The sequence below is a fragment of the Carassius auratus genome, unplaced genomic scaffold (genome assembly GCF_003368295.1).
Source record: "Carassius auratus strain Wakin unplaced genomic scaffold, ASM336829v1 scaf_tig00216111, whole genome shotgun sequence".
NCBI classification, from domain to species: Eukaryota; Metazoa; Chordata; class Actinopteri; order Cypriniformes; family Cyprinidae; genus Carassius; species Carassius auratus.
In genome coordinates this window covers 616423-634341 of record NW_020528413.1, presented here as the reverse complement: position 1 = coordinate 634341, position 17919 = coordinate 616423, and the positions used below count along the sequence as shown (strand labels likewise).

The 17919-nt window shown below is 36.1% G+C and overlaps 2 protein-coding genes across 2 annotated transcripts in view; both read left to right on the top strand.

The window, feature by feature from the left end:
* Nucleotides 1-3536, top strand: part of LOC113097109 (glucagon receptor-like) — a 42643-nt gene extending 39107 nt beyond the window's left edge. The window contains exons 10-14 of the mRNA XM_026262313.1: nucleotides 750-819; nucleotides 2201-2289; nucleotides 2382-2526; nucleotides 2678-2719; nucleotides 2970-3536. Coding sequence (XP_026118098.1) covers nucleotides 750-819; nucleotides 2201-2289; nucleotides 2382-2526; nucleotides 2678-2719; nucleotides 2970-3329 — 706 coding nt within the window. The 3' untranslated portion in view covers nucleotides 3330-3536. The remainder of the gene's footprint in view (nucleotides 1-749; nucleotides 820-2200; nucleotides 2290-2381; nucleotides 2527-2677; nucleotides 2720-2969) is intronic.
* A 6063-nt stretch (nucleotides 3537-9599) lies between these two features.
* LOC113097124 (CD209 antigen-like protein A) lies at nucleotides 9600-11573 on the top strand. Its single transcript, XM_026262325.1, has 4 exons — nucleotides 9600-9660; nucleotides 9988-10382; nucleotides 11063-11166; nucleotides 11438-11573. The coding sequence occupies exons 1-4, from the start codon at nucleotides 9600-9602 to the stop codon at nucleotides 11571-11573; spliced, it is 696 nt and encodes a 231-aa protein (XP_026118110.1).
* Nucleotides 11574-17919: the final 6346 nt, after the last annotated feature.

Below are 17919 nucleotides of genomic sequence, written 5' to 3'. Positions count from 1 at the left end.
ACAACGTATGCGATAGAGTACAAGACCAAACGCAGCACATCTCTCAGCACGACTTTATAAAGTCTTTCTTGAACTGAATAAATGAGAGTCCTGGTGAGGGATTATTGGACGGCACAGAGCTCAAACACTTCCAGTCATGCACGACTACAGAGGATTCAGAACCATTTGTGAAGGTTTAGATATTTAAAACTGGACAAAAATGTACAAATAACTCTGAGAACTAATGAGATCACAGTTTGAACAGATGTTCACAGGTGTGTGAGAGGGATTTATTAGAACTGGTTATTAAGCCGCTGAAGAAAAAACTTCTTAAGTGCTCAGTTTAGGAAAGAACAGAAACACTCTCACACACACCTGCAAGTCAATATAAAATCTAAACTCACTCTGTTTACTTGTTTGTTGACTTACTGTGAACTATTTCTCTATAATCTTTCATCAAATCGCAAGAAACTTGCTCTACCTATATGGAAGGGCTTTTCGTTCTAACCATACAATCAATCCTTCATGAATTAAATATAGTCATGTGCTTCAGATTTATGTTGTTTCTCATTAAAAATGCTATTTTATTCTGAAATATGTCCATACTGTAACTGTGTATGAAAAATGGGTTGCAAAAAGCTTTCCAGGTTGAACTCAAAATTGAATTCCTTGTGTCACCAGTGTTATGAAAAAATGAATGATGGATTAGGTTTGAACAGTTTGACACATTTTTCATCCTTAAATGGATTATGCAATTTTATCATATGCAGATGCTGGGAAAGGAATATCAACATGGGCTATTGGTGGATCATCCGTTCTCCCATTCTGTTTGCGTATCTGGTAAGAGACTCACACACAGATTTAAGGCCTGTTATCATCCATAATACTGCACAATATCGTTCTTCTGTTAATAATGCACAATGAAGTCACATCATCTTCTGCTTTAAATGTTTCCACTGATTCTATTGTGACGGGCTGTCAATGTGATTCCAACTATATCATCAATCTGTGGTGGGAATTTTGGTTTTCTTTTAAAGTTTTCTTTTAAAGTGTTTTGATCTTGCTGTAAACGGACCATTACATCTCATCCCATTCAATCCATATGAAACTGAACCTAGCTAACAATTTTTAGCTCCCAGAATGTTTCCAAGAATGTTCCCTGTTGGTTAGCCAGGAACGTTTTCTTAATGTACATAGAATGTTCTCTAGAGGTGAGGGGAACGTTGCAGAGAAATAATATTTAAAAATAACCTGCGGGGAACATTCTGGGATCGTTCTCTCTAGGTTATAAAATAAAATCTAAAAAGAACCTACATGGAACATTCTTATATGGTTTCCCAAAAAATAACCAAATGGGAATTGAACGTTAGGGGAACGTTCTGTGTTTGTTAGGGGTATAAATGCAGCCTCGAATATCAATGAAACTGTTCGTCATGCATCTATGTGTTGCATATGGATGGGCTGGAGTATTGAGATTCAAGTGGTCTCTGATATGATTCTGCATTCGCACGCTCACATTATCTGAGGACACGTTCATTCAGCAAGTGCCTTGGGCTCAGGAACACTTCATGACCTCTGCGTGTCACTGAGCGTTTGTTCTGCACACTCATCAATGCATAGAAAAATACTCTGGGGGCTTTACAAAGTAATAAAAGCAATTACAATGTTGACATAATGTTGATATACCTTGGCTAATATATGATGCAGAATTAAACGCACCTTCAGGCATTATTTTTGTTGTTTTAGAGTATTTAACTAGGGTACCATTATGTATTTTTTTTATTTATTTATGCTCTCATCAATTTACACGCGCTCATAACTGTGCATTTATTGCTTTTCTTATATTAAGTGTACATTGAAAAAAGTAAAAAAAATCTGTTCAACAAATCATCAGCTGTTCAAAACTGAAATTATCGTTGATTGTGTCAGTTACTGTGTTCGATCATCCCATAAACTCAGTAAGAATCAAATATAAGAGAAATCCGTCAGTCTGATTTTATAACAATGGTTTGTTTTTCTCACTTATTGATTTGTGTTTGTCACAGTAATTTTGGTCAGGCTTTATAAAGTTCAAATAGAGTGATCCCATTAATGTCTATGTGAGGACTGTGATAATGCGTTACACTTTGACATGTTATCATGTACAGTAATGAAACACACATCACATCAGTCCCAGAGATTTGAACCTCTCTGTCTCTCTCTTTCTTTCCTTCTGGAATAGATTAATTTCATTATATTCATTCGTATAATAAAGATTCTGATGTCCAAGCTGAAGGCGCATCAGATGAGATACACCGACTACAAGTTCAGGTAAGCACCGGCATCTTTTATTTCTCATGCAGCCAGGGCTCATGCTCTCATTAAATGTGTGTCTCTTGCTCTCTCTTGTTTGTTCGCCTCAGGCTGGCCAAGTCCACGCTCACACTGATTCCTCTGCTGGGAATTCACGCCATCCTCTTCACCTTCGTCATCGATGAGTCCGTGCCAAAGGAGTCTCTTCTGAGGCTGATCCGCCTCTTCTACGATCTCCTGTTTAGCTCGTTTCAGGTCAGAGGGCAAAGGTCGCCCGCCTGCCCACCATCATCATCAGATCATATCATTTAGAGCCCTTAAAGAGATGCTCTCTGAATGGATAGTATCTGCTGTGAGATGACAGCAGATGGTTGAGGTTCATGTGTGTTGTTGTCTGTAATCATAGGGTCTGCTCGTGGCCATCCTTTACTGCTTCGTCAACAAAGAGGTGAGAGATGTGTCTCTTTTTCGAAAAGCATTACTTAAAGTCACAGCTACACATGATCTATAGCATCTACAAGTAGCATCCTTGTGGAGCCTTTCATGTTGAGCATGAACATTTGACCTTTTTTTCATATTTAATCTATTTGATTCATTTTTTTTTTCACAATCAGTATTTATTTATTGATTTTTGGTCATATCACTCTTGCTGTCAACAGTACTTTGTCTCAATAGTCTGTATTTCTCCGGCTCTCCAGGTCCAGAGCGAGATGCTGAAGAAGTGGAAGAGGTGGAAACTAGGCAAGGACATTGAGGAAGAGTACCGTCACACCCACAGTCAGACGGCGCATGCCAAAGGAGGTAGCATGGCCCCTGCGATGACCCACGAATGCCCCGAAACCCCAGAGCTGGCGGCCTCGGCCTCAACAGAGTCCCAGCGTCTGGTGACAGGCCTTCAGAATGGAGCGAGCTGGAACCGGGGCCGTGTGAGGCTGCAGTTGACCTCCGAGCCACAGGATGGCGCTAGTAACTGCAGCTCTCTGACAGAAGACATTTGTCTGGAAGAGCGTCCCCTAAGCAGTGAATGCTCGGCAGCCATGACAGAAACCAATGTTTGAGAACATGACGCTGATGGCATTTTTTATTACTAATGGATCAATGGAAATGATGTTACAATCCAGATGTGGTCTTCATGTTACCAAACAGGCTTCTATCATGAGAAAGCATGGAGACGTGGATTTAGTAACCTTTAAAAACAAATCGCAGTTATCTCCTCCTGAGTTGGTAAATTACCAAATAGTATTATTTATATTATATATTTAAGAGACAATGGCCGATTTTGGCTGGGAAATTGTTAATTTTTTGGCAAAAAACATACTATTCTTTTGACTGAACAATAACCTGGAAACCACCCAGAATAATGTCTTTGTGGTGGAAATACCAATTATATGTGCCTTTACTGACGCTTTTAACTGAAGCGACTTACAATAGAGGAGCATAAACTATGTGTTACCGAGCTAACAATATTCATAATATTTAAGAACAGGCTTATTAGAAACCTAGAATAGCAGACTTTAGAAAATATGTGTCTCCGGCTGCTGCTTGATAGTTTTGATTGTCTCAGCAGTTGGAGTGGAGGCTGGCAGCTCAGTCCTACAGAGAGGAGCACAGAGGGTGAAGGGTCTGGAAAAGGTCTTTATGCCCTGTTGTGAAGGAAAGGCAGGGCACTTGGTTATTTACCCACTCAGGAGTTAAAACCCCTTTCATTGTATTGCCCTTTAAGTAACGCTCACCAAAACATCTCACACTGGCAGATAAGCTGTGAGCATCCATAATGCAGTTTTATTTTTACTGAACAGTAACCACGGACAGAAAAGGAAACTCATAATTTACTCAACATTCAATCACCTGATCTTGATGTTTCATGTGGGGTGTTCAGTTGCTATCGTGACCAGGTGCTTTAATAAACGATGTCAGACCCTCAGTGGAAGCTTTTAAACTTACAGTGTTTACTCACTATATTATCATCCACACACATCGCATGAGTGCCATTCTTACATTCATCTTTGAGGCTTCTTGAATTGTGGCGGATCTTTAACAGCGTTCAAGACCATTACTTAACATGACATGCTAAATCATTCTGTATTTGGGTGAAAATTGTGTATTTCAATGCAAGACTGAAACAGTCTCCGTGTCCATGATGCATTATTTACTGAAGTAAGGGTATGAGACATTATGATTATAAATATTTATGAATATACATTGATAATATATGAATATATGTTGTTAAAGTGTGGTGTTGAGCGCAGCATGCAGTGCTTTCTCAACCTTAAGTGGATTATTGCTTTTATAGAAGAAATACTAGCTAATAAAAATAATAAGGATGCAAAACCACACTTTAGTGTCACATGCCATCTTCTGGCTTGAAGATCTAGTTCATAATAAAACAGAATGTTGCTATGCACCAAAATAAGCAGAAATGCAGTGATTGGATGAGTGGGTGTTTTTCGTCATCGCTGTTTTTATATAGAAGGTATATATACAGTCTTGTTCAAAATAATAGCAGTACAATGTGACTAACCAGAATAATCAAGGTTTTTAGTATATTTGTTATTGCTACGTGGCAAACAAGTTACCAGTAGGTTCAGTAGATTGTCAGAAAACAAACAAGACCCAGCATTCATGATATGCACGCTCTTAAGGCTGTGCAATTGGGCAATTAGTTGAATTAGTTGAAAGGGGTGTGTTAAAAAAAATAGCAGTGTGGCATTCAATCACTGAGGTCATCAATTTTGTGAAGAAACAGGTGTGAATCAGGTGGCCCCTATTTAAGGATGAAGCCAACACTTGTTGAACATGCATTTGAAAGCTGAGGAAAATGGGTCGTTCAAGACATTGTTCAGAAGAACAGCGTACTTTGATTAAAAAGTTGATTAGAGAGGGGAAAACCTATAAAGAGGTGCAAAAAATGATAGGCTGTTCAGCTAAAATGATCTCCAATGCCTTAAAATGGAGAGCAAAACCAGAGAGACGTGGAAGAAAACGGAAGACAACCATCAAAATGGATAGAAGAATAACCAGAATGGCAAAGGCTCAGCCAATGATCACCTCCAGGATGATCAAAGACAGTCTGGAGTTACCTGTAAGTACTGTGACAGTTAGAAGACGTCTGTGTGAAGCTAATCTATTTTCAAGAATCCCCCGCAAAGTCCCTCTGTTAAAAAAAAGGCATGTGCAGAAGAGGTTACAATTTGCCAAAGAACACATCAACTGGCCTAAAGAGAAATGGAGGAACATTTTGTGGACTGATGAGAGTAAAATTGTTCTTTTTGGGTCCAAGGGCCACAGGCAGTTTGTGAGACGACCCCCAAACTCTGAATTCAAGCCACAGTACACAGTGAAGACAGTGAAGCATGGAGGTGCAAGCATCATGATATGGGCATGTTTCTCCTACTATGGTGTTGGGCCTATTTATCGCATACCAGGGATCATGGATCAGTTTGCATATGTTAAAATACTTGAAGAGGTCATGTTGCCCTATGCTGAAGAGGACATGCCCTTGAAATGGTTGTTTCAACAAGACAATGACCCAAAACACACTAGTAAACGGGCAAAGTCTTGGTTCCAAACCAACAAAATTAATGTTATGGAGTGGCCAGCCCAATCTCCAGACCTTAATCCAATTGAGAACTTGTGGGGTGATATCAAAAATGCTGTTTCTGAAGCAAAACCAAGAAATGTGAATGAATTGTGGAATGTTGTTAAAGAATCATGGAGTGGAATAACAGCTGAGAGGTGCCACAAGTTGGTTGACTCCATGCCACACAGATGTCAAGCAGTTTTAAAAAACTGTGGTCATACAACTAAATATTAGTTTAGTGATTCACAGGATTGCTAAATCCCAGAAAAAAAAAAATGTTTGTACAAAATAGTTTTGAGTTTGTACAGTCAAAGGTAGACACTGCTATTTTTTTGAACACACCCCTTTCAACTAATTGCCCAATTGCACAGCCTTAAGAGCGTGCATATCATGAATGCTGGGTCTTGTTTGTTTTCTGACAATCTACTGAACCTACTGGTAACTTGTTTGCCACGCAGCAATAAAAAATATACTAAAAACCTTGATTATTCTGGTTAGTCACATTGTACTGCTATTATTTTGAACAAGACTGTATATGTATATATATATATATATATATATATATATATATATATATATTTACTAATCAGAAGCCTTTTTTTTTCAGTTTAATAGAACCAGTTTAGGATGCTGCTAATCATTTCCATTTTTTATGCTTATAAGGTTGAAAGAGTTAAAACCTGACCACTGAATCATAAGTGACTACCACCGAGCTTCAATGACGTATTAATAATGCATCATAAACATGAAGCTTCGTATGTAGTCCTGGACGTCATGTGATTGTGATCTGCATCATTTGAATGTTTTGTGCTTTGTGGAAAGAATTCGTATGGAAGAGTTAAGCTATGGTACATGTGTAAATCGATTTTGTTATTGCCTGCGAGAACAAGAAGTAAAGAGGGAGAAAAAGACGTCAAAACCGAAAGAAAAACTGTTGAATAAAACTCTCTGAGTCTGGTTGTTTAGTCTGTTGTGGATGGCTCTGATTTACTGTAGCATGATGATTGTTTCTTATGGAGATCTCTGGGAACTCGCTGAAGCCACTGTGGACCACTGTGGCTCCATAAATCACTCACAACACACACACACACACACACATTATTACCACTGTAAACATCCAAATATCATCCATCATGCATTGATTAGCCAAGAACAAAGCAGCTTGATCATAAGTGTAAGTGCAAGTGAATATATATATGAGTATACACACACACACACACACACACACATACACAGGCCTGCCCAAGTGAAGGAGGTACCTATTATTCCCCTTTCATTAATTCTTTTCTCCGGTCATTTGCTGAAAGCCCATTTCCTCTCAATCTTTATGATGCAGTAATTTCTGTTAATGAGGCAGCTATTTCATATATGTTTCAGCGTTGTTCTCTAGCATATGGTCTGATCAACCTCTCTCCCATCACAGATTCTGACCTCACATCCTGATAAACGTTTCACAAGCCTGCCGTCGTCATTTCCACAGCATTTCTTTTACGGACCTGAATGGATAATTTGAGCGGGAATAGCTCTGAGACTGTAGTTGTGTGTCATTTACAAAAGATTTGTGCAGTCAAACTGGGGCTGTTTGTATCCTTCATTTACCCTGGTGTTTGACATCAGCACACCTGATTCTAAATGCTCCTGTTACAATGGAAGCAAACTTTGAAAAACATGTCAGTCAGTCTTAGCAGTGCCTCTCTTGGTTATTCAGCGTTTGTTGTCATGTACAGTAGTTGACAAATTTTACATTAGCCTTTTACAATGATAGATTTATCTTGGGGATTTCACAAAATGCTCTCTCTCTCTCTCTCTCTCTCTCTCTCTCTCTCTCTCTTTCATGTTATATACATTTTAGGAGAAAGAACATTCTAAATTATGGAAAGTTCTTTTCACTTTTGATTAATCTTTTAATATGTTATCAAAAACTTTCTTAGAACAACATTCTCCGAACGTCCTTATGTTGTTTGTGCTTGATGAACATTCTAAGAACCTTAGAATTTGGGTGCTATATAGGAAAAGGATCTGCCGCACGCAGTTGATTTTGATATTCTAGGTATTATCAAATTGCGTGAGTTTTGAGAATGTAGCAGACATGGACCACTATAATGTAACAAAAGCTTGTGGAAATATTGAGGTGCTTAACCATTCAGGGCTTTATAATGTTTAGGTAGACAGTGCAGTGTTGACAGGACCGGGCTAATATGGTCATACTTCCTGGTTCTAGGAAGAACTCTTGCTGCAGCAGTTTGGACTAGCTGTAGTTTGTTTACTAAGCGTGCAGAACAACCACCCAATAAAGCATTACAATAATCTAACCTTGAGGTCATAAATGCATGGATTAACATTTCTGCATGTGACATGAAGAGCACGTTGTAATTTAGAGTAATTTAGTAATTTATTTTTGAGATAGAAAAATTAAGTTTTACAAATGCTAGAAACGTGGATTTCTATGAAAAGATAGCTATCAAATATTGAACCAATAAAAAGCATGTAAAAGAGCTTGTCAAACTGTCAGGGAAACCTTGTAACTTCATCCCACCTCCATTCAGAATGAAGCGCTGCGAAGCGCAACAGCTTGGAGACAGATCAGGGCTTGTTCACAATGCATTTATATGATGTCTAAGTTTCTGTCTAGTGTTTTATAATTGAAAAAAAAAAAAACTATGCAGTGGTATGTTTACTGACTAAATAGTTTGTAGAAGCCTTCAATACTATTGGGAAATATATTTTCTTATATTTGGGGGGTGGGGAATGTAGACATAGTCTTAGAAAAATATTTGCAGGAGTCCTTTTTTATTATATTCAGATTTGAAATAGAAACTCATGAGACATGTAACTTCTGGATTGCTCCAGGACTCATTTCATGTATTTTTTTATCAAATGTGTAGTAAAAAGTGTAGTAAAAAAAAAAAAAAAAAAAAAAAAAAAAATCAAGGCACTTCAGTGTCTATAACCTTTAATATTTTTGAGCATTATCAAATCTGGTTGATAAAAAGTAAAGCCCAAAAGGGTTTTCTTTCCAAAAACACCAAAATTATGTTTGTAACACACTGAAGTAGGAAGCTGTTACAATTATAAGTTTGGTAGAGCACTTTCTGCTGTGAGTGCCATAATGGGGGTGCTGGCTAACAGGTTAGCTGATTTTATTTGAGTCCATTGAGAAGGAATATTTCTTAGCATAAAACTGTAAACACTTAATGTGTGAAAGTAAAGTAACTAAAACACGAATTTAACTCAGATCACTGCGAAGAGATTATCTCTGAATCAATGCCAGTTACTGTTTTTAAACAAAACATCCGTGTTTGTGGCTCACCATTGACTGAAGCACAGGCACTACTCTCCAAAAAATGGTGAACCACAAAACTACATTAGCATGTCTCTAGAGCAAATACACATTAATACACAATATAAATATAAATAAAAATAGACTATAGATATTCAGTATGTGACCCAAAGTAACTAGTAACTTACTATTTGTGTAGTTATTTTTTCCGATACTTTTTTACTCTTACTCAAGTAACTATACTTTTACATCATAGCATCCTTTTACTTGTAAATCATAGCTGGAATCTACAGATAGTGTAAAAGGGAAAAAGTCTACATGTTCTGATAATGAAACCACATCCTATGTAAGTTTAGCACTCTTTAAAAAACAAGGTGCACTCTCTAAGAGAGCACAGCTCGTCTGAGCACACAAACTGCAAGACATAAGAAACAAAAATGGAATCTGCGAAAATTTATATACGAAAAAATGTTAACAGATCTGGACCTCGAGCACAGGGACGCCACCAAACTGATGGAAACGCTGGAAAGTGCAGTAAGCAGAAAGTTTCATTTGAAGCAGAGACAGTTCATGTTTGAGAAACTGAAAATTGTTATATAAAACTGTTCTCTAGGAACAATGTGTCTATGTTTCTGCTTTTATATTAAAAGTATTAACAGAATATTGTTCTTGGTTGCAGATTTTACTGTATATCATTTCTAGAATTTTGTTTTTTATAATAGGTCACTCTTTTAAAAAGCCTTGTCAGTTACTTACAATTGTCAATTTGAAATGTTAACAATCATAATAATAATTACCAAATAATAGGGAGTGAATAGTTATTAACTGATTTTTGTGTCTTCTTTCTGTTTGTCAGGAGGAAGTAGATGTTTGGTGTTGATCACAGTCAGTTTCCAGATTATTTGTGTTCTTCTGCTGATCAACAACATACTGCTGCACATCACCATCAGAGCAGAGAGAGACCTGATGAAGAGTTACAAGAGCACAGTTGAAGAGTTAAAGGATAATTACACTGATCTAATGAATGAAAAACTGCAGAGCAACTTCAGCTTTTTGATACAGAAGAACACGGAGCTCAAGGCCAGAGTCGACAATCTCACTGCTGAGAAAACACAGTTACAGACAGATTTTGAAAAGGTGGGCTCAGTTAGTTTTTTCCTATCCACTGAGTTGAAGAGCTGGTCTGAGAGCAGACAGTACTGCAAGGATCGTGGAGCTGATCTGGTCATTATCAAGAGTGAAGAGAAGCAGGTGAGTTTGTGTCAGTGCCTGTTAAAGGGGACCTATTATGCCCCTTTTCACAAGATTTAAAATAAGTCTCTGATGTCCCCACAGTGTGTATGTTAAGTTTTAACTCAAAATACTTTACGGTTAATTTGTATAGCTTGTTGAATATGCCACTTTTAGGGTATGAGCCAAAACGCATTATTTTCATGTCTTCCCCTTTAAAAGCAAATGAGCCGGTGCTCCAGAGAATAGTGCAGAGCATCAAGAGCTCAAGCTCCTGCAATACCGGTGCATGTCTTTCCTAATAAACACTCCACTATTAGCACAAGCCTGTTATCTTTACAGAAAATGCACTTGGTTTAAAAGTAGTCATTTGCTTGTACTGTGCATAAAAAAATGCACTTTATGAATTACACAGATGTGATCACAGTGCGATAAAAAATAACTCGTGCTATTTCAAACTTTATAAGCCCCACTTGATTATGAGCTCGACTATTTCCAGCGCTCGAAATGTGATGTCACATTAGCAGCAATGCTGAAAACGTAAATAAATGAATAACATAACAGTGGGTGGATTTTTTTTAAATGATAGGGTTTGTTTACACACACTGCCAACAAACAATTATGTCCAAGCAACATTTGAATATGAGGTCCCCTTTAATGAATGATAGCAATCACACTTACTCTCGTTTTTATTCCCACAGAGGTTGATAACTTCATTAATCAAAGATAGAGTGTGGATTGGTTTGTCTGACACAGAGCAGGAGGGCATCATGAAATGGGTGGATAATTCAACACTGAATAAAGGGTAAGTGCTAAATATCACAGTGTATTTGTTTTAATCTTTTGATTCTCATTATGAAACCACAACCTTTAGAAAACAGCACAAGACAAAACTCAAATACATTTTAAATACATACATTATATTAAGAAAACTTTTTTTTTTTCCGTACTTTCACTTTTTCTCCAGCTTCTGTATTACTTTAGTTTCCCTTCGAAACATGCTGTTATACTGTGGGTATTGTTGATTCATAAAGTTGTCATCCTGAATAATTAAACATTCGATACATGTTGTTCAGGTTTTGGTACAAAGAAGAGCCGAATGACCGAGGTGGAACTGAGGACTGTATTGAGATGTTGCCTTTACATGCTGCACAGGACAACTGGAATGATTTCCCTTGCTCATCGAGGAGAAAAGGTGTTTGTGAGAAATAACGTGTATCTTGTCTTCACTTATGAAAAAGTAGTATACTTCAAGTTAATTTACTAAGTATACTTAAGTAAAGTTCAAGTATATTTTTAAGTATACAGTATACAAATATCAGTGTTCCAGTAGTATACTTGTAAGTGTACTGTTTCAATACTCCTTGGGACTAAATTGGCCCATTTATTTTTTTGTATACAAAAGTATACTTTTAAGTATACTTTAAGTATAACAGTACCAAACTTTGAGTACACTAATAGTTTACCTCTATGTCTGTAGTTTGTACTGCAATTGTACTAAAAGTGAACTGGTCGGTATACTGACAGTTTACTAATTAAATACTTTGTACACAAGTGTAGTCTCAGTAAATTACTAGTTTAGTAGTTGTATACTTCAAGTATACTCATAAGTTTTCTTTAAGTGAACTTTACATCATACTTTAAGTATACTACTATGTCCCTATTTAGGTTTTAATGCATATATATTTTGTTGCATGAACATACAAAACATCCAAAGAAAGAACAGGGTATCTGCTTGTAAACTAAGACATTTTATTATAGCTTCATGCATTATTTTTTAAACACTTAAACAAAGAAATAAAATTTTGAACAAAAAGCTGAAGACTATGGATTGGATTCAGAATGATAATCAAAATGTAGATGGAGTCGATCAACACCCCAAAGCTTGACTGTAATTATTACCTCTTCATCGGTCAAAATTCTATTCCATAACGTTACAGTTTTGATGCTGTTTCATGTCAGATGATCGTGTTACATGTGTTAGTATCTGGTGTTTCCTTTCTCTTCTTAATTTTTGTTGTTTTTTTGTGTACTAGCGCCCTCTACCGTATAATAATGTATATATGTAATAATGTGAGTATAGCTCAAATATATTTAGATTTTTTTGTAAGTATAAGTCAAGTATACTTAAACGTCATTTTAAGTTTATTTCAAAGAAGTACATAAAGCCCATTTCTGAGAAGTACATAAAAAGTAAACTAAAAGCATACTTACCTATTTTAAGTTCAAAAGAAGTATATTAATAGCACACTTGAATAAAATTGTGAATGCATAATTTCTGATTGAATACTTGCTTTTTGAAACACTGTCAGCTGATGTCAAAATTTGTTAGAGCTGAAATGTAAAAATTAAACACTTTTACTTATTTTACTATTTTACTATGTATCGTTATTTTCTTATTGATAAAATAAACTTCTGTTCGTCATGGTGTTTATCAGGGTGATCTGAGACCCCAATCATCTGATGTGTTCATGTTTTGCTCCATCACAAGCAGCTCTATATTAAAATTATCTTATTCTAGCTGTTATCATGAGTCTTATTTGTTAATCTGAAGCGTTGAGGAGATAATCACAGAATGTGATATCACGCATGCAAGACCGGAGTTGTCACGTGAGACATGAATATTACGTGTGCTTTAGGATTTATTAAAAGGGATTTGAGGTTGAGATGCCAAACAGATCACTGACTAATTTTCTGCAAACATCAAACTATTTGCATCATCAAAACAGTAAGTCAACTAAACACATGGCAAGATATTTATTTGGTTAAGGAGCTTTGGTTTGTGTTGATTTTTACTTTTAACTTGTTTCTGGACACTTTATCCCTCAATCCATCGTGGCAATCTGAGATTCTCTGTATGTCACTTTCACTTTCACTACCGAGCATTCTGCTCGCCAATGTCCACTCTCTGGAGAATAAGATGGACAATCTTAGAGCCAGGATGAGTTTACAACTGGACATTAGGTACTGTAACATCCTTTGTTTGTCTGAAACATGGCTCACACCCTTTGTCCCGGACACTGCTGTAATGCCGTCTGAAAACTTCTCTGTTTTACGGATGGACAGGACAGCCGAGGCCGGTAAAGTCAAAGGAGTGTGTTTCATGATTAACAAGAAATGGTGTGACCCCAGCAATATTTCAACTTTGCGCTCCTGTTCGCCTCATCTGGAACATTTATCCATTATTTGCCGTCCGTTCTATCTGCCCCAGGAGTTCTCATTGACCATCGTTACTGCAGTTTACATCCCACCACAAGCAGACAGCGGCTTGACTTTGTCTGAGCTTCACGACATCAACAAACATCCTGACGCTGCTGTTATCATCACTGGGGACTTTAACAAAGGCAACCTCAGGCAAGTTATGCCTAATTTTTATCAACATATATCCTGTCCATCTAGAGGACCGAATACACTGGATCATTGTTACACTCAGTTTAAGAATGCCTAAAAAGCTCACTCACTACCGGCTTTTGGCAAATCGGATCATGCCGCCATTTTCCACACGCCAGATTAGCATTGTCACGGTACCAAAATGTCAGTATTTGGTACCGATACCAGTGAAAATCCACGGTTCTCGGTACCAATTTCGGTACCAAAGCGAAACACAAAAATATGCTAATAAACAAAAAAAAAAACTCTTTAGTACTAATAATAAAACCAATGCCATTCTTTATACTTATTTACAATTGTGTTTAAAGTTTTTTCTACAAGTTATATAATTATGAAAAACAGTAAACAAGTTTCACCCAAATTTAATTTGTCTTTTAAATTATGAAATGTAAACATTTTATTTTTGGTAAATAAAAGGGATTTGCTATTGAAATTAAAACATGAAAGAAATATTGTGATTTATTTCTTTAAGAAATAAAGTTTTATAAATTTTTCAACAGTAGTAGCAGTATCACATACATTTTACTAAATAAAAGTAATATTTCTAGCACAATGCCTTTATGTAAAAATTAACTTTTAGGCCGCATATTTGTTATCTTAACTGAACTTAAGACTGGTGCTGATGCTTAAGGTATTTTTGGTCATTGAGGGTTTCTTTAAAAATAATAGTAATAGATCATATTAATTATAATTAAAAGATAATACTACTACTAATTCTACTATCATACTAATGTTTATACAATGCACTATGAATTGATGAGCTGCTGGGTTCATGAATATTAATCACGTTGTCTGTGTTCGGTCACACTGATTTGCTGAAATCAAAACAGGGACGGTACTAAATCAGCGCCAGCCAATGAAATTGCCAAATTAATATGAATAATTCTAAATGAACTCCATTATTTTGACAGGAGAACACAACAAAGTATAGTTTACATATAGCGTGTCGATTCAGCGTGGTAAGACTCTCGCTCTCTCTCTCTTTACATGTGTGAGAAAAAGCGCTATCAGTAAAGCGAAACTCACTTTTCACAATGTAAAATTTTGTATGCTTATAGATAATAGGCCTTGTCTATATATGTTGTGACAACATGTAATATTAAGTTATTATTTTAAGTTGGGTGGACTTTAGTCCCCGTTTGTTAAGTTTACTCAAAAAAGCGCTTGGGATAAGTTGCCTTATTTTTTTAAGCTGATGCAACTTTTTTTTTTTTACAGTGTGTAGTTCTGGGCTTCATTTGCAAAAAAATAATGAGTCCGCATACTTGAATGAGGTAGAGATACTAACATCATGGTGCCAGGACAATTGTCTCTATCTGAATGTGAGCAAAAGTAAAGAGCTGATTTTTGACTTCAGGAAGAGACAGCAGCAGCCCTATACTCCTCTTTTGATCAGTGGGAACCCTGTGAAGAGGGTGAGCAGCTTCAAGTACCTTGGTGTTAACATCTCGGAGGACCTGACTTGGACTACAAAAATTCAAACACAGGTTAATAAAGCCAGGCAAAGACTGTACATAGCAAATTCTCCAGTGTTAATTTAACACTCTGAGTGTGGACTCATATAAACTCTGAAGCAGTGTTAAAAGTAAAACACTGAAGCAGAGTTGAAGTTAATGAGATAATAAAGAAGTTAATTGAGTTCTGATTGAGCATTATTGAAGACACCTGATGTTAACAAGCAACCAACCGAGAAAAATCACAATTTGTGTGTCACCATTACAGTGGTCAGTGTTTGCTTTAGTTGGGATCTTGGCTTGTGGCCTTTTACTTTAAAAATGTGTTTTGCAAGTCAAGAGCAAAAGTCATCGGGTGTTGATGATTATGTTTTAATGTAATCATTGTTTGACCTGAGTTACTGAACTAATATGCAGTGTTTTCCCTAAATAAAACTTCCATTATTGATTGTAACAGCTTTGATTCCACAATGAAAGCGTCTGCATTTTCTATGCATTGTGTAGCCATCTCTTGAAAGTGATTCTGTTTTTTTTTTTAATTAAAGAGTCTTTATTTTAGGCACACAGAGATAACAAGAATCAGCGAATGAATCTCAACAATGGTGACAAACAGTATATCCAGATAAAAAGATCTACTCTGAACATCACAAAACTAGATACTAAAAATTCAAAATAAAAACAGCAAAAATAAAATATAGTTAGAATAAAAAGTTAAAAGACAATTCAGCTCATAATTTATTCATGCCGCAAATCATGATGGGAGCCATGGATTAATTTTTATTGGCTACAACATGCTTTTTTTTGATGGTCACCGTTGTTGTGAATGCTCACGGTGATTCTTGATGTTTGTGTTTTTAAACTAAATATTTTTTTCTTTATGTAGAACTAACTTTTAAAAACATGTCATATTGTGCAAAAAATGATGGATTGCTATCTTTTTTTCCCACTTAATTTATGTATACATTAATGAAACCTGAACTCTCTCATTCAGATCACTCCATGACAATTAGTTCAAACAACAATCAATAACACACAATTATTGCCTTTGCTCTGGTCTGTCTGTATGTTATAATTCTGTTAACACAACAACACAAACTCTAAAGTAAACATCTGAAGGTTCAAGATCCCAACTAAAGCAAACACTGACCACTATAATGGTTACACACAAATTGTGATTTTCTCGTTTGGTGATTCTGCTTCTTAACATCAGGTGTCTTTAATAATGGTCAATCATGACCCAATTAATTTCTTAATTATCTCATTAACTTCAACTCTGCTTCAGTGTTTTACTTTTAACACTGCTTCAGAGTTTATATGAGTCCACACTCAGAATGTTAAATTAACACTGGGGATTTTGCTGTGTACCATCTGCGACAGCTGAGGAAATTCAGGGTCTCACCAGCAATCCTGAAAACTTTCTATTCAGGAGCCATTGATAGTGTATTGACTCAATGTATCTCAGTGTGATCTTAATATTTAACAATACAGTATAATGCACATATGCACATTGCCTCTTGTACATCCCTGAGTATCTTAATATTTAAGAATGCAGTTTGTGAACTTTCATGCACATTATTTTCCATTCTATATTTAATTCTACATTATACATCTTTTTATATTTTATTCTTATATTTTTATTGTTTTCTTTTATATCATTCTTTCATAGCTATATTTATTTATATTTTCATCTGTGTTATATTCTTTAATAATTGCACTGTATGCAAAAATATATGGATATATATAAATGAACAGAGAATAGCCTATCACTGTAATGTTTTGTCTAATCATTTTCACTTTTTTGCATTTGTCAGACCCAGGGGCTTAAAAGCAGTATCAATACAAGACGTATAGTAGCTCCCTGCCTAATGCCCACAATTTAAACAGTATCATTTCCCAATAATTTTAAATAAAGCATCGACATCTAAACCTCTGTTAATTATCAATAAGAAGCTTTTTTTGTATATATATATATATATATATATATATATATATATATATATATAGAAAAAAATAAAGTCAGATTGGTTTGTTATAAGTGAAGATGCTAAGATCTGGAGCCCCCTTCCTCAAATCTTGCCCTGGAGGTCCAATGCACTGCAGAGTTTAGCTCCAGCCCTAATCAAAGTCACCTGCCTGTGATTTTGTAATTATCCCAAAGACATTGATTTGCATTGATTAGCATGCTCAGGTGTGTTTGATTAGGGTTATAGCTAAATTCTGCAGAATAATGGATCTCGAGGTCCAGATTTGAGGATCCCTGATCTAGAGAGATCTGTTAGCAGAGGTGAGACTTTCAACAGAAGTGGAGAGAGAGGACAAAGTGTAAAAGTCCTGCCATATTTTTGCTCCACCCATGAACTCAGCAGCTGATTTCACCAGAGGAGGAACCAAGTCATTCCTTTCAAGTCATAAATGAGTCTCAAGTTAAATCTCAAGTCATCAAAGAGTTAAAGTTAATGAGATAATTAAGTGACTAATTAAATGATGATTGTGTATTAGTGATTAACACCTGCTGTTATTGAGAATTACAGAGGATCAGATTTTGATGTTTTATTGGTTAAAATTATACCACCATCACGGAGATCATTGTTTGCTTCAATTGGGCTCTTGAACTTTGTCTTCTTGAGTTACAGATTTCTCTGTAAAAGTACATGTGCTGTTATTAAGCAGTGCAATCAGTGCAGTGCAGAAAACTCTTACTAGCTGGTTTTACA

What these genes read in the sequence shown, in the direction of transcription:
- LOC113097124 (XM_026262325.1), top strand. Translation starts at nt 9,600, where the DNA reads ATGTTAACAGATCTGGACCTCGAGCACAGGGACGCCACCAAACTGATG. An exon ending in TCAAGAGTGAAGAGAAGCAG is followed by an intron (nt 10,383 to 11,062) that starts GTGAGTTTGTGT and finishes TTATTCCCACAG; the next exon opens with AGGTTGATAACTTCATTAAT. An exon ending in AATTCAACACTGAATAAAGG is followed by an intron (nt 11,167 to 11,437) that starts GTAAGTGCTAAA and finishes CATGTTGTTCAG; the next exon opens with GTTTTGGTACAAAGAAGAGC.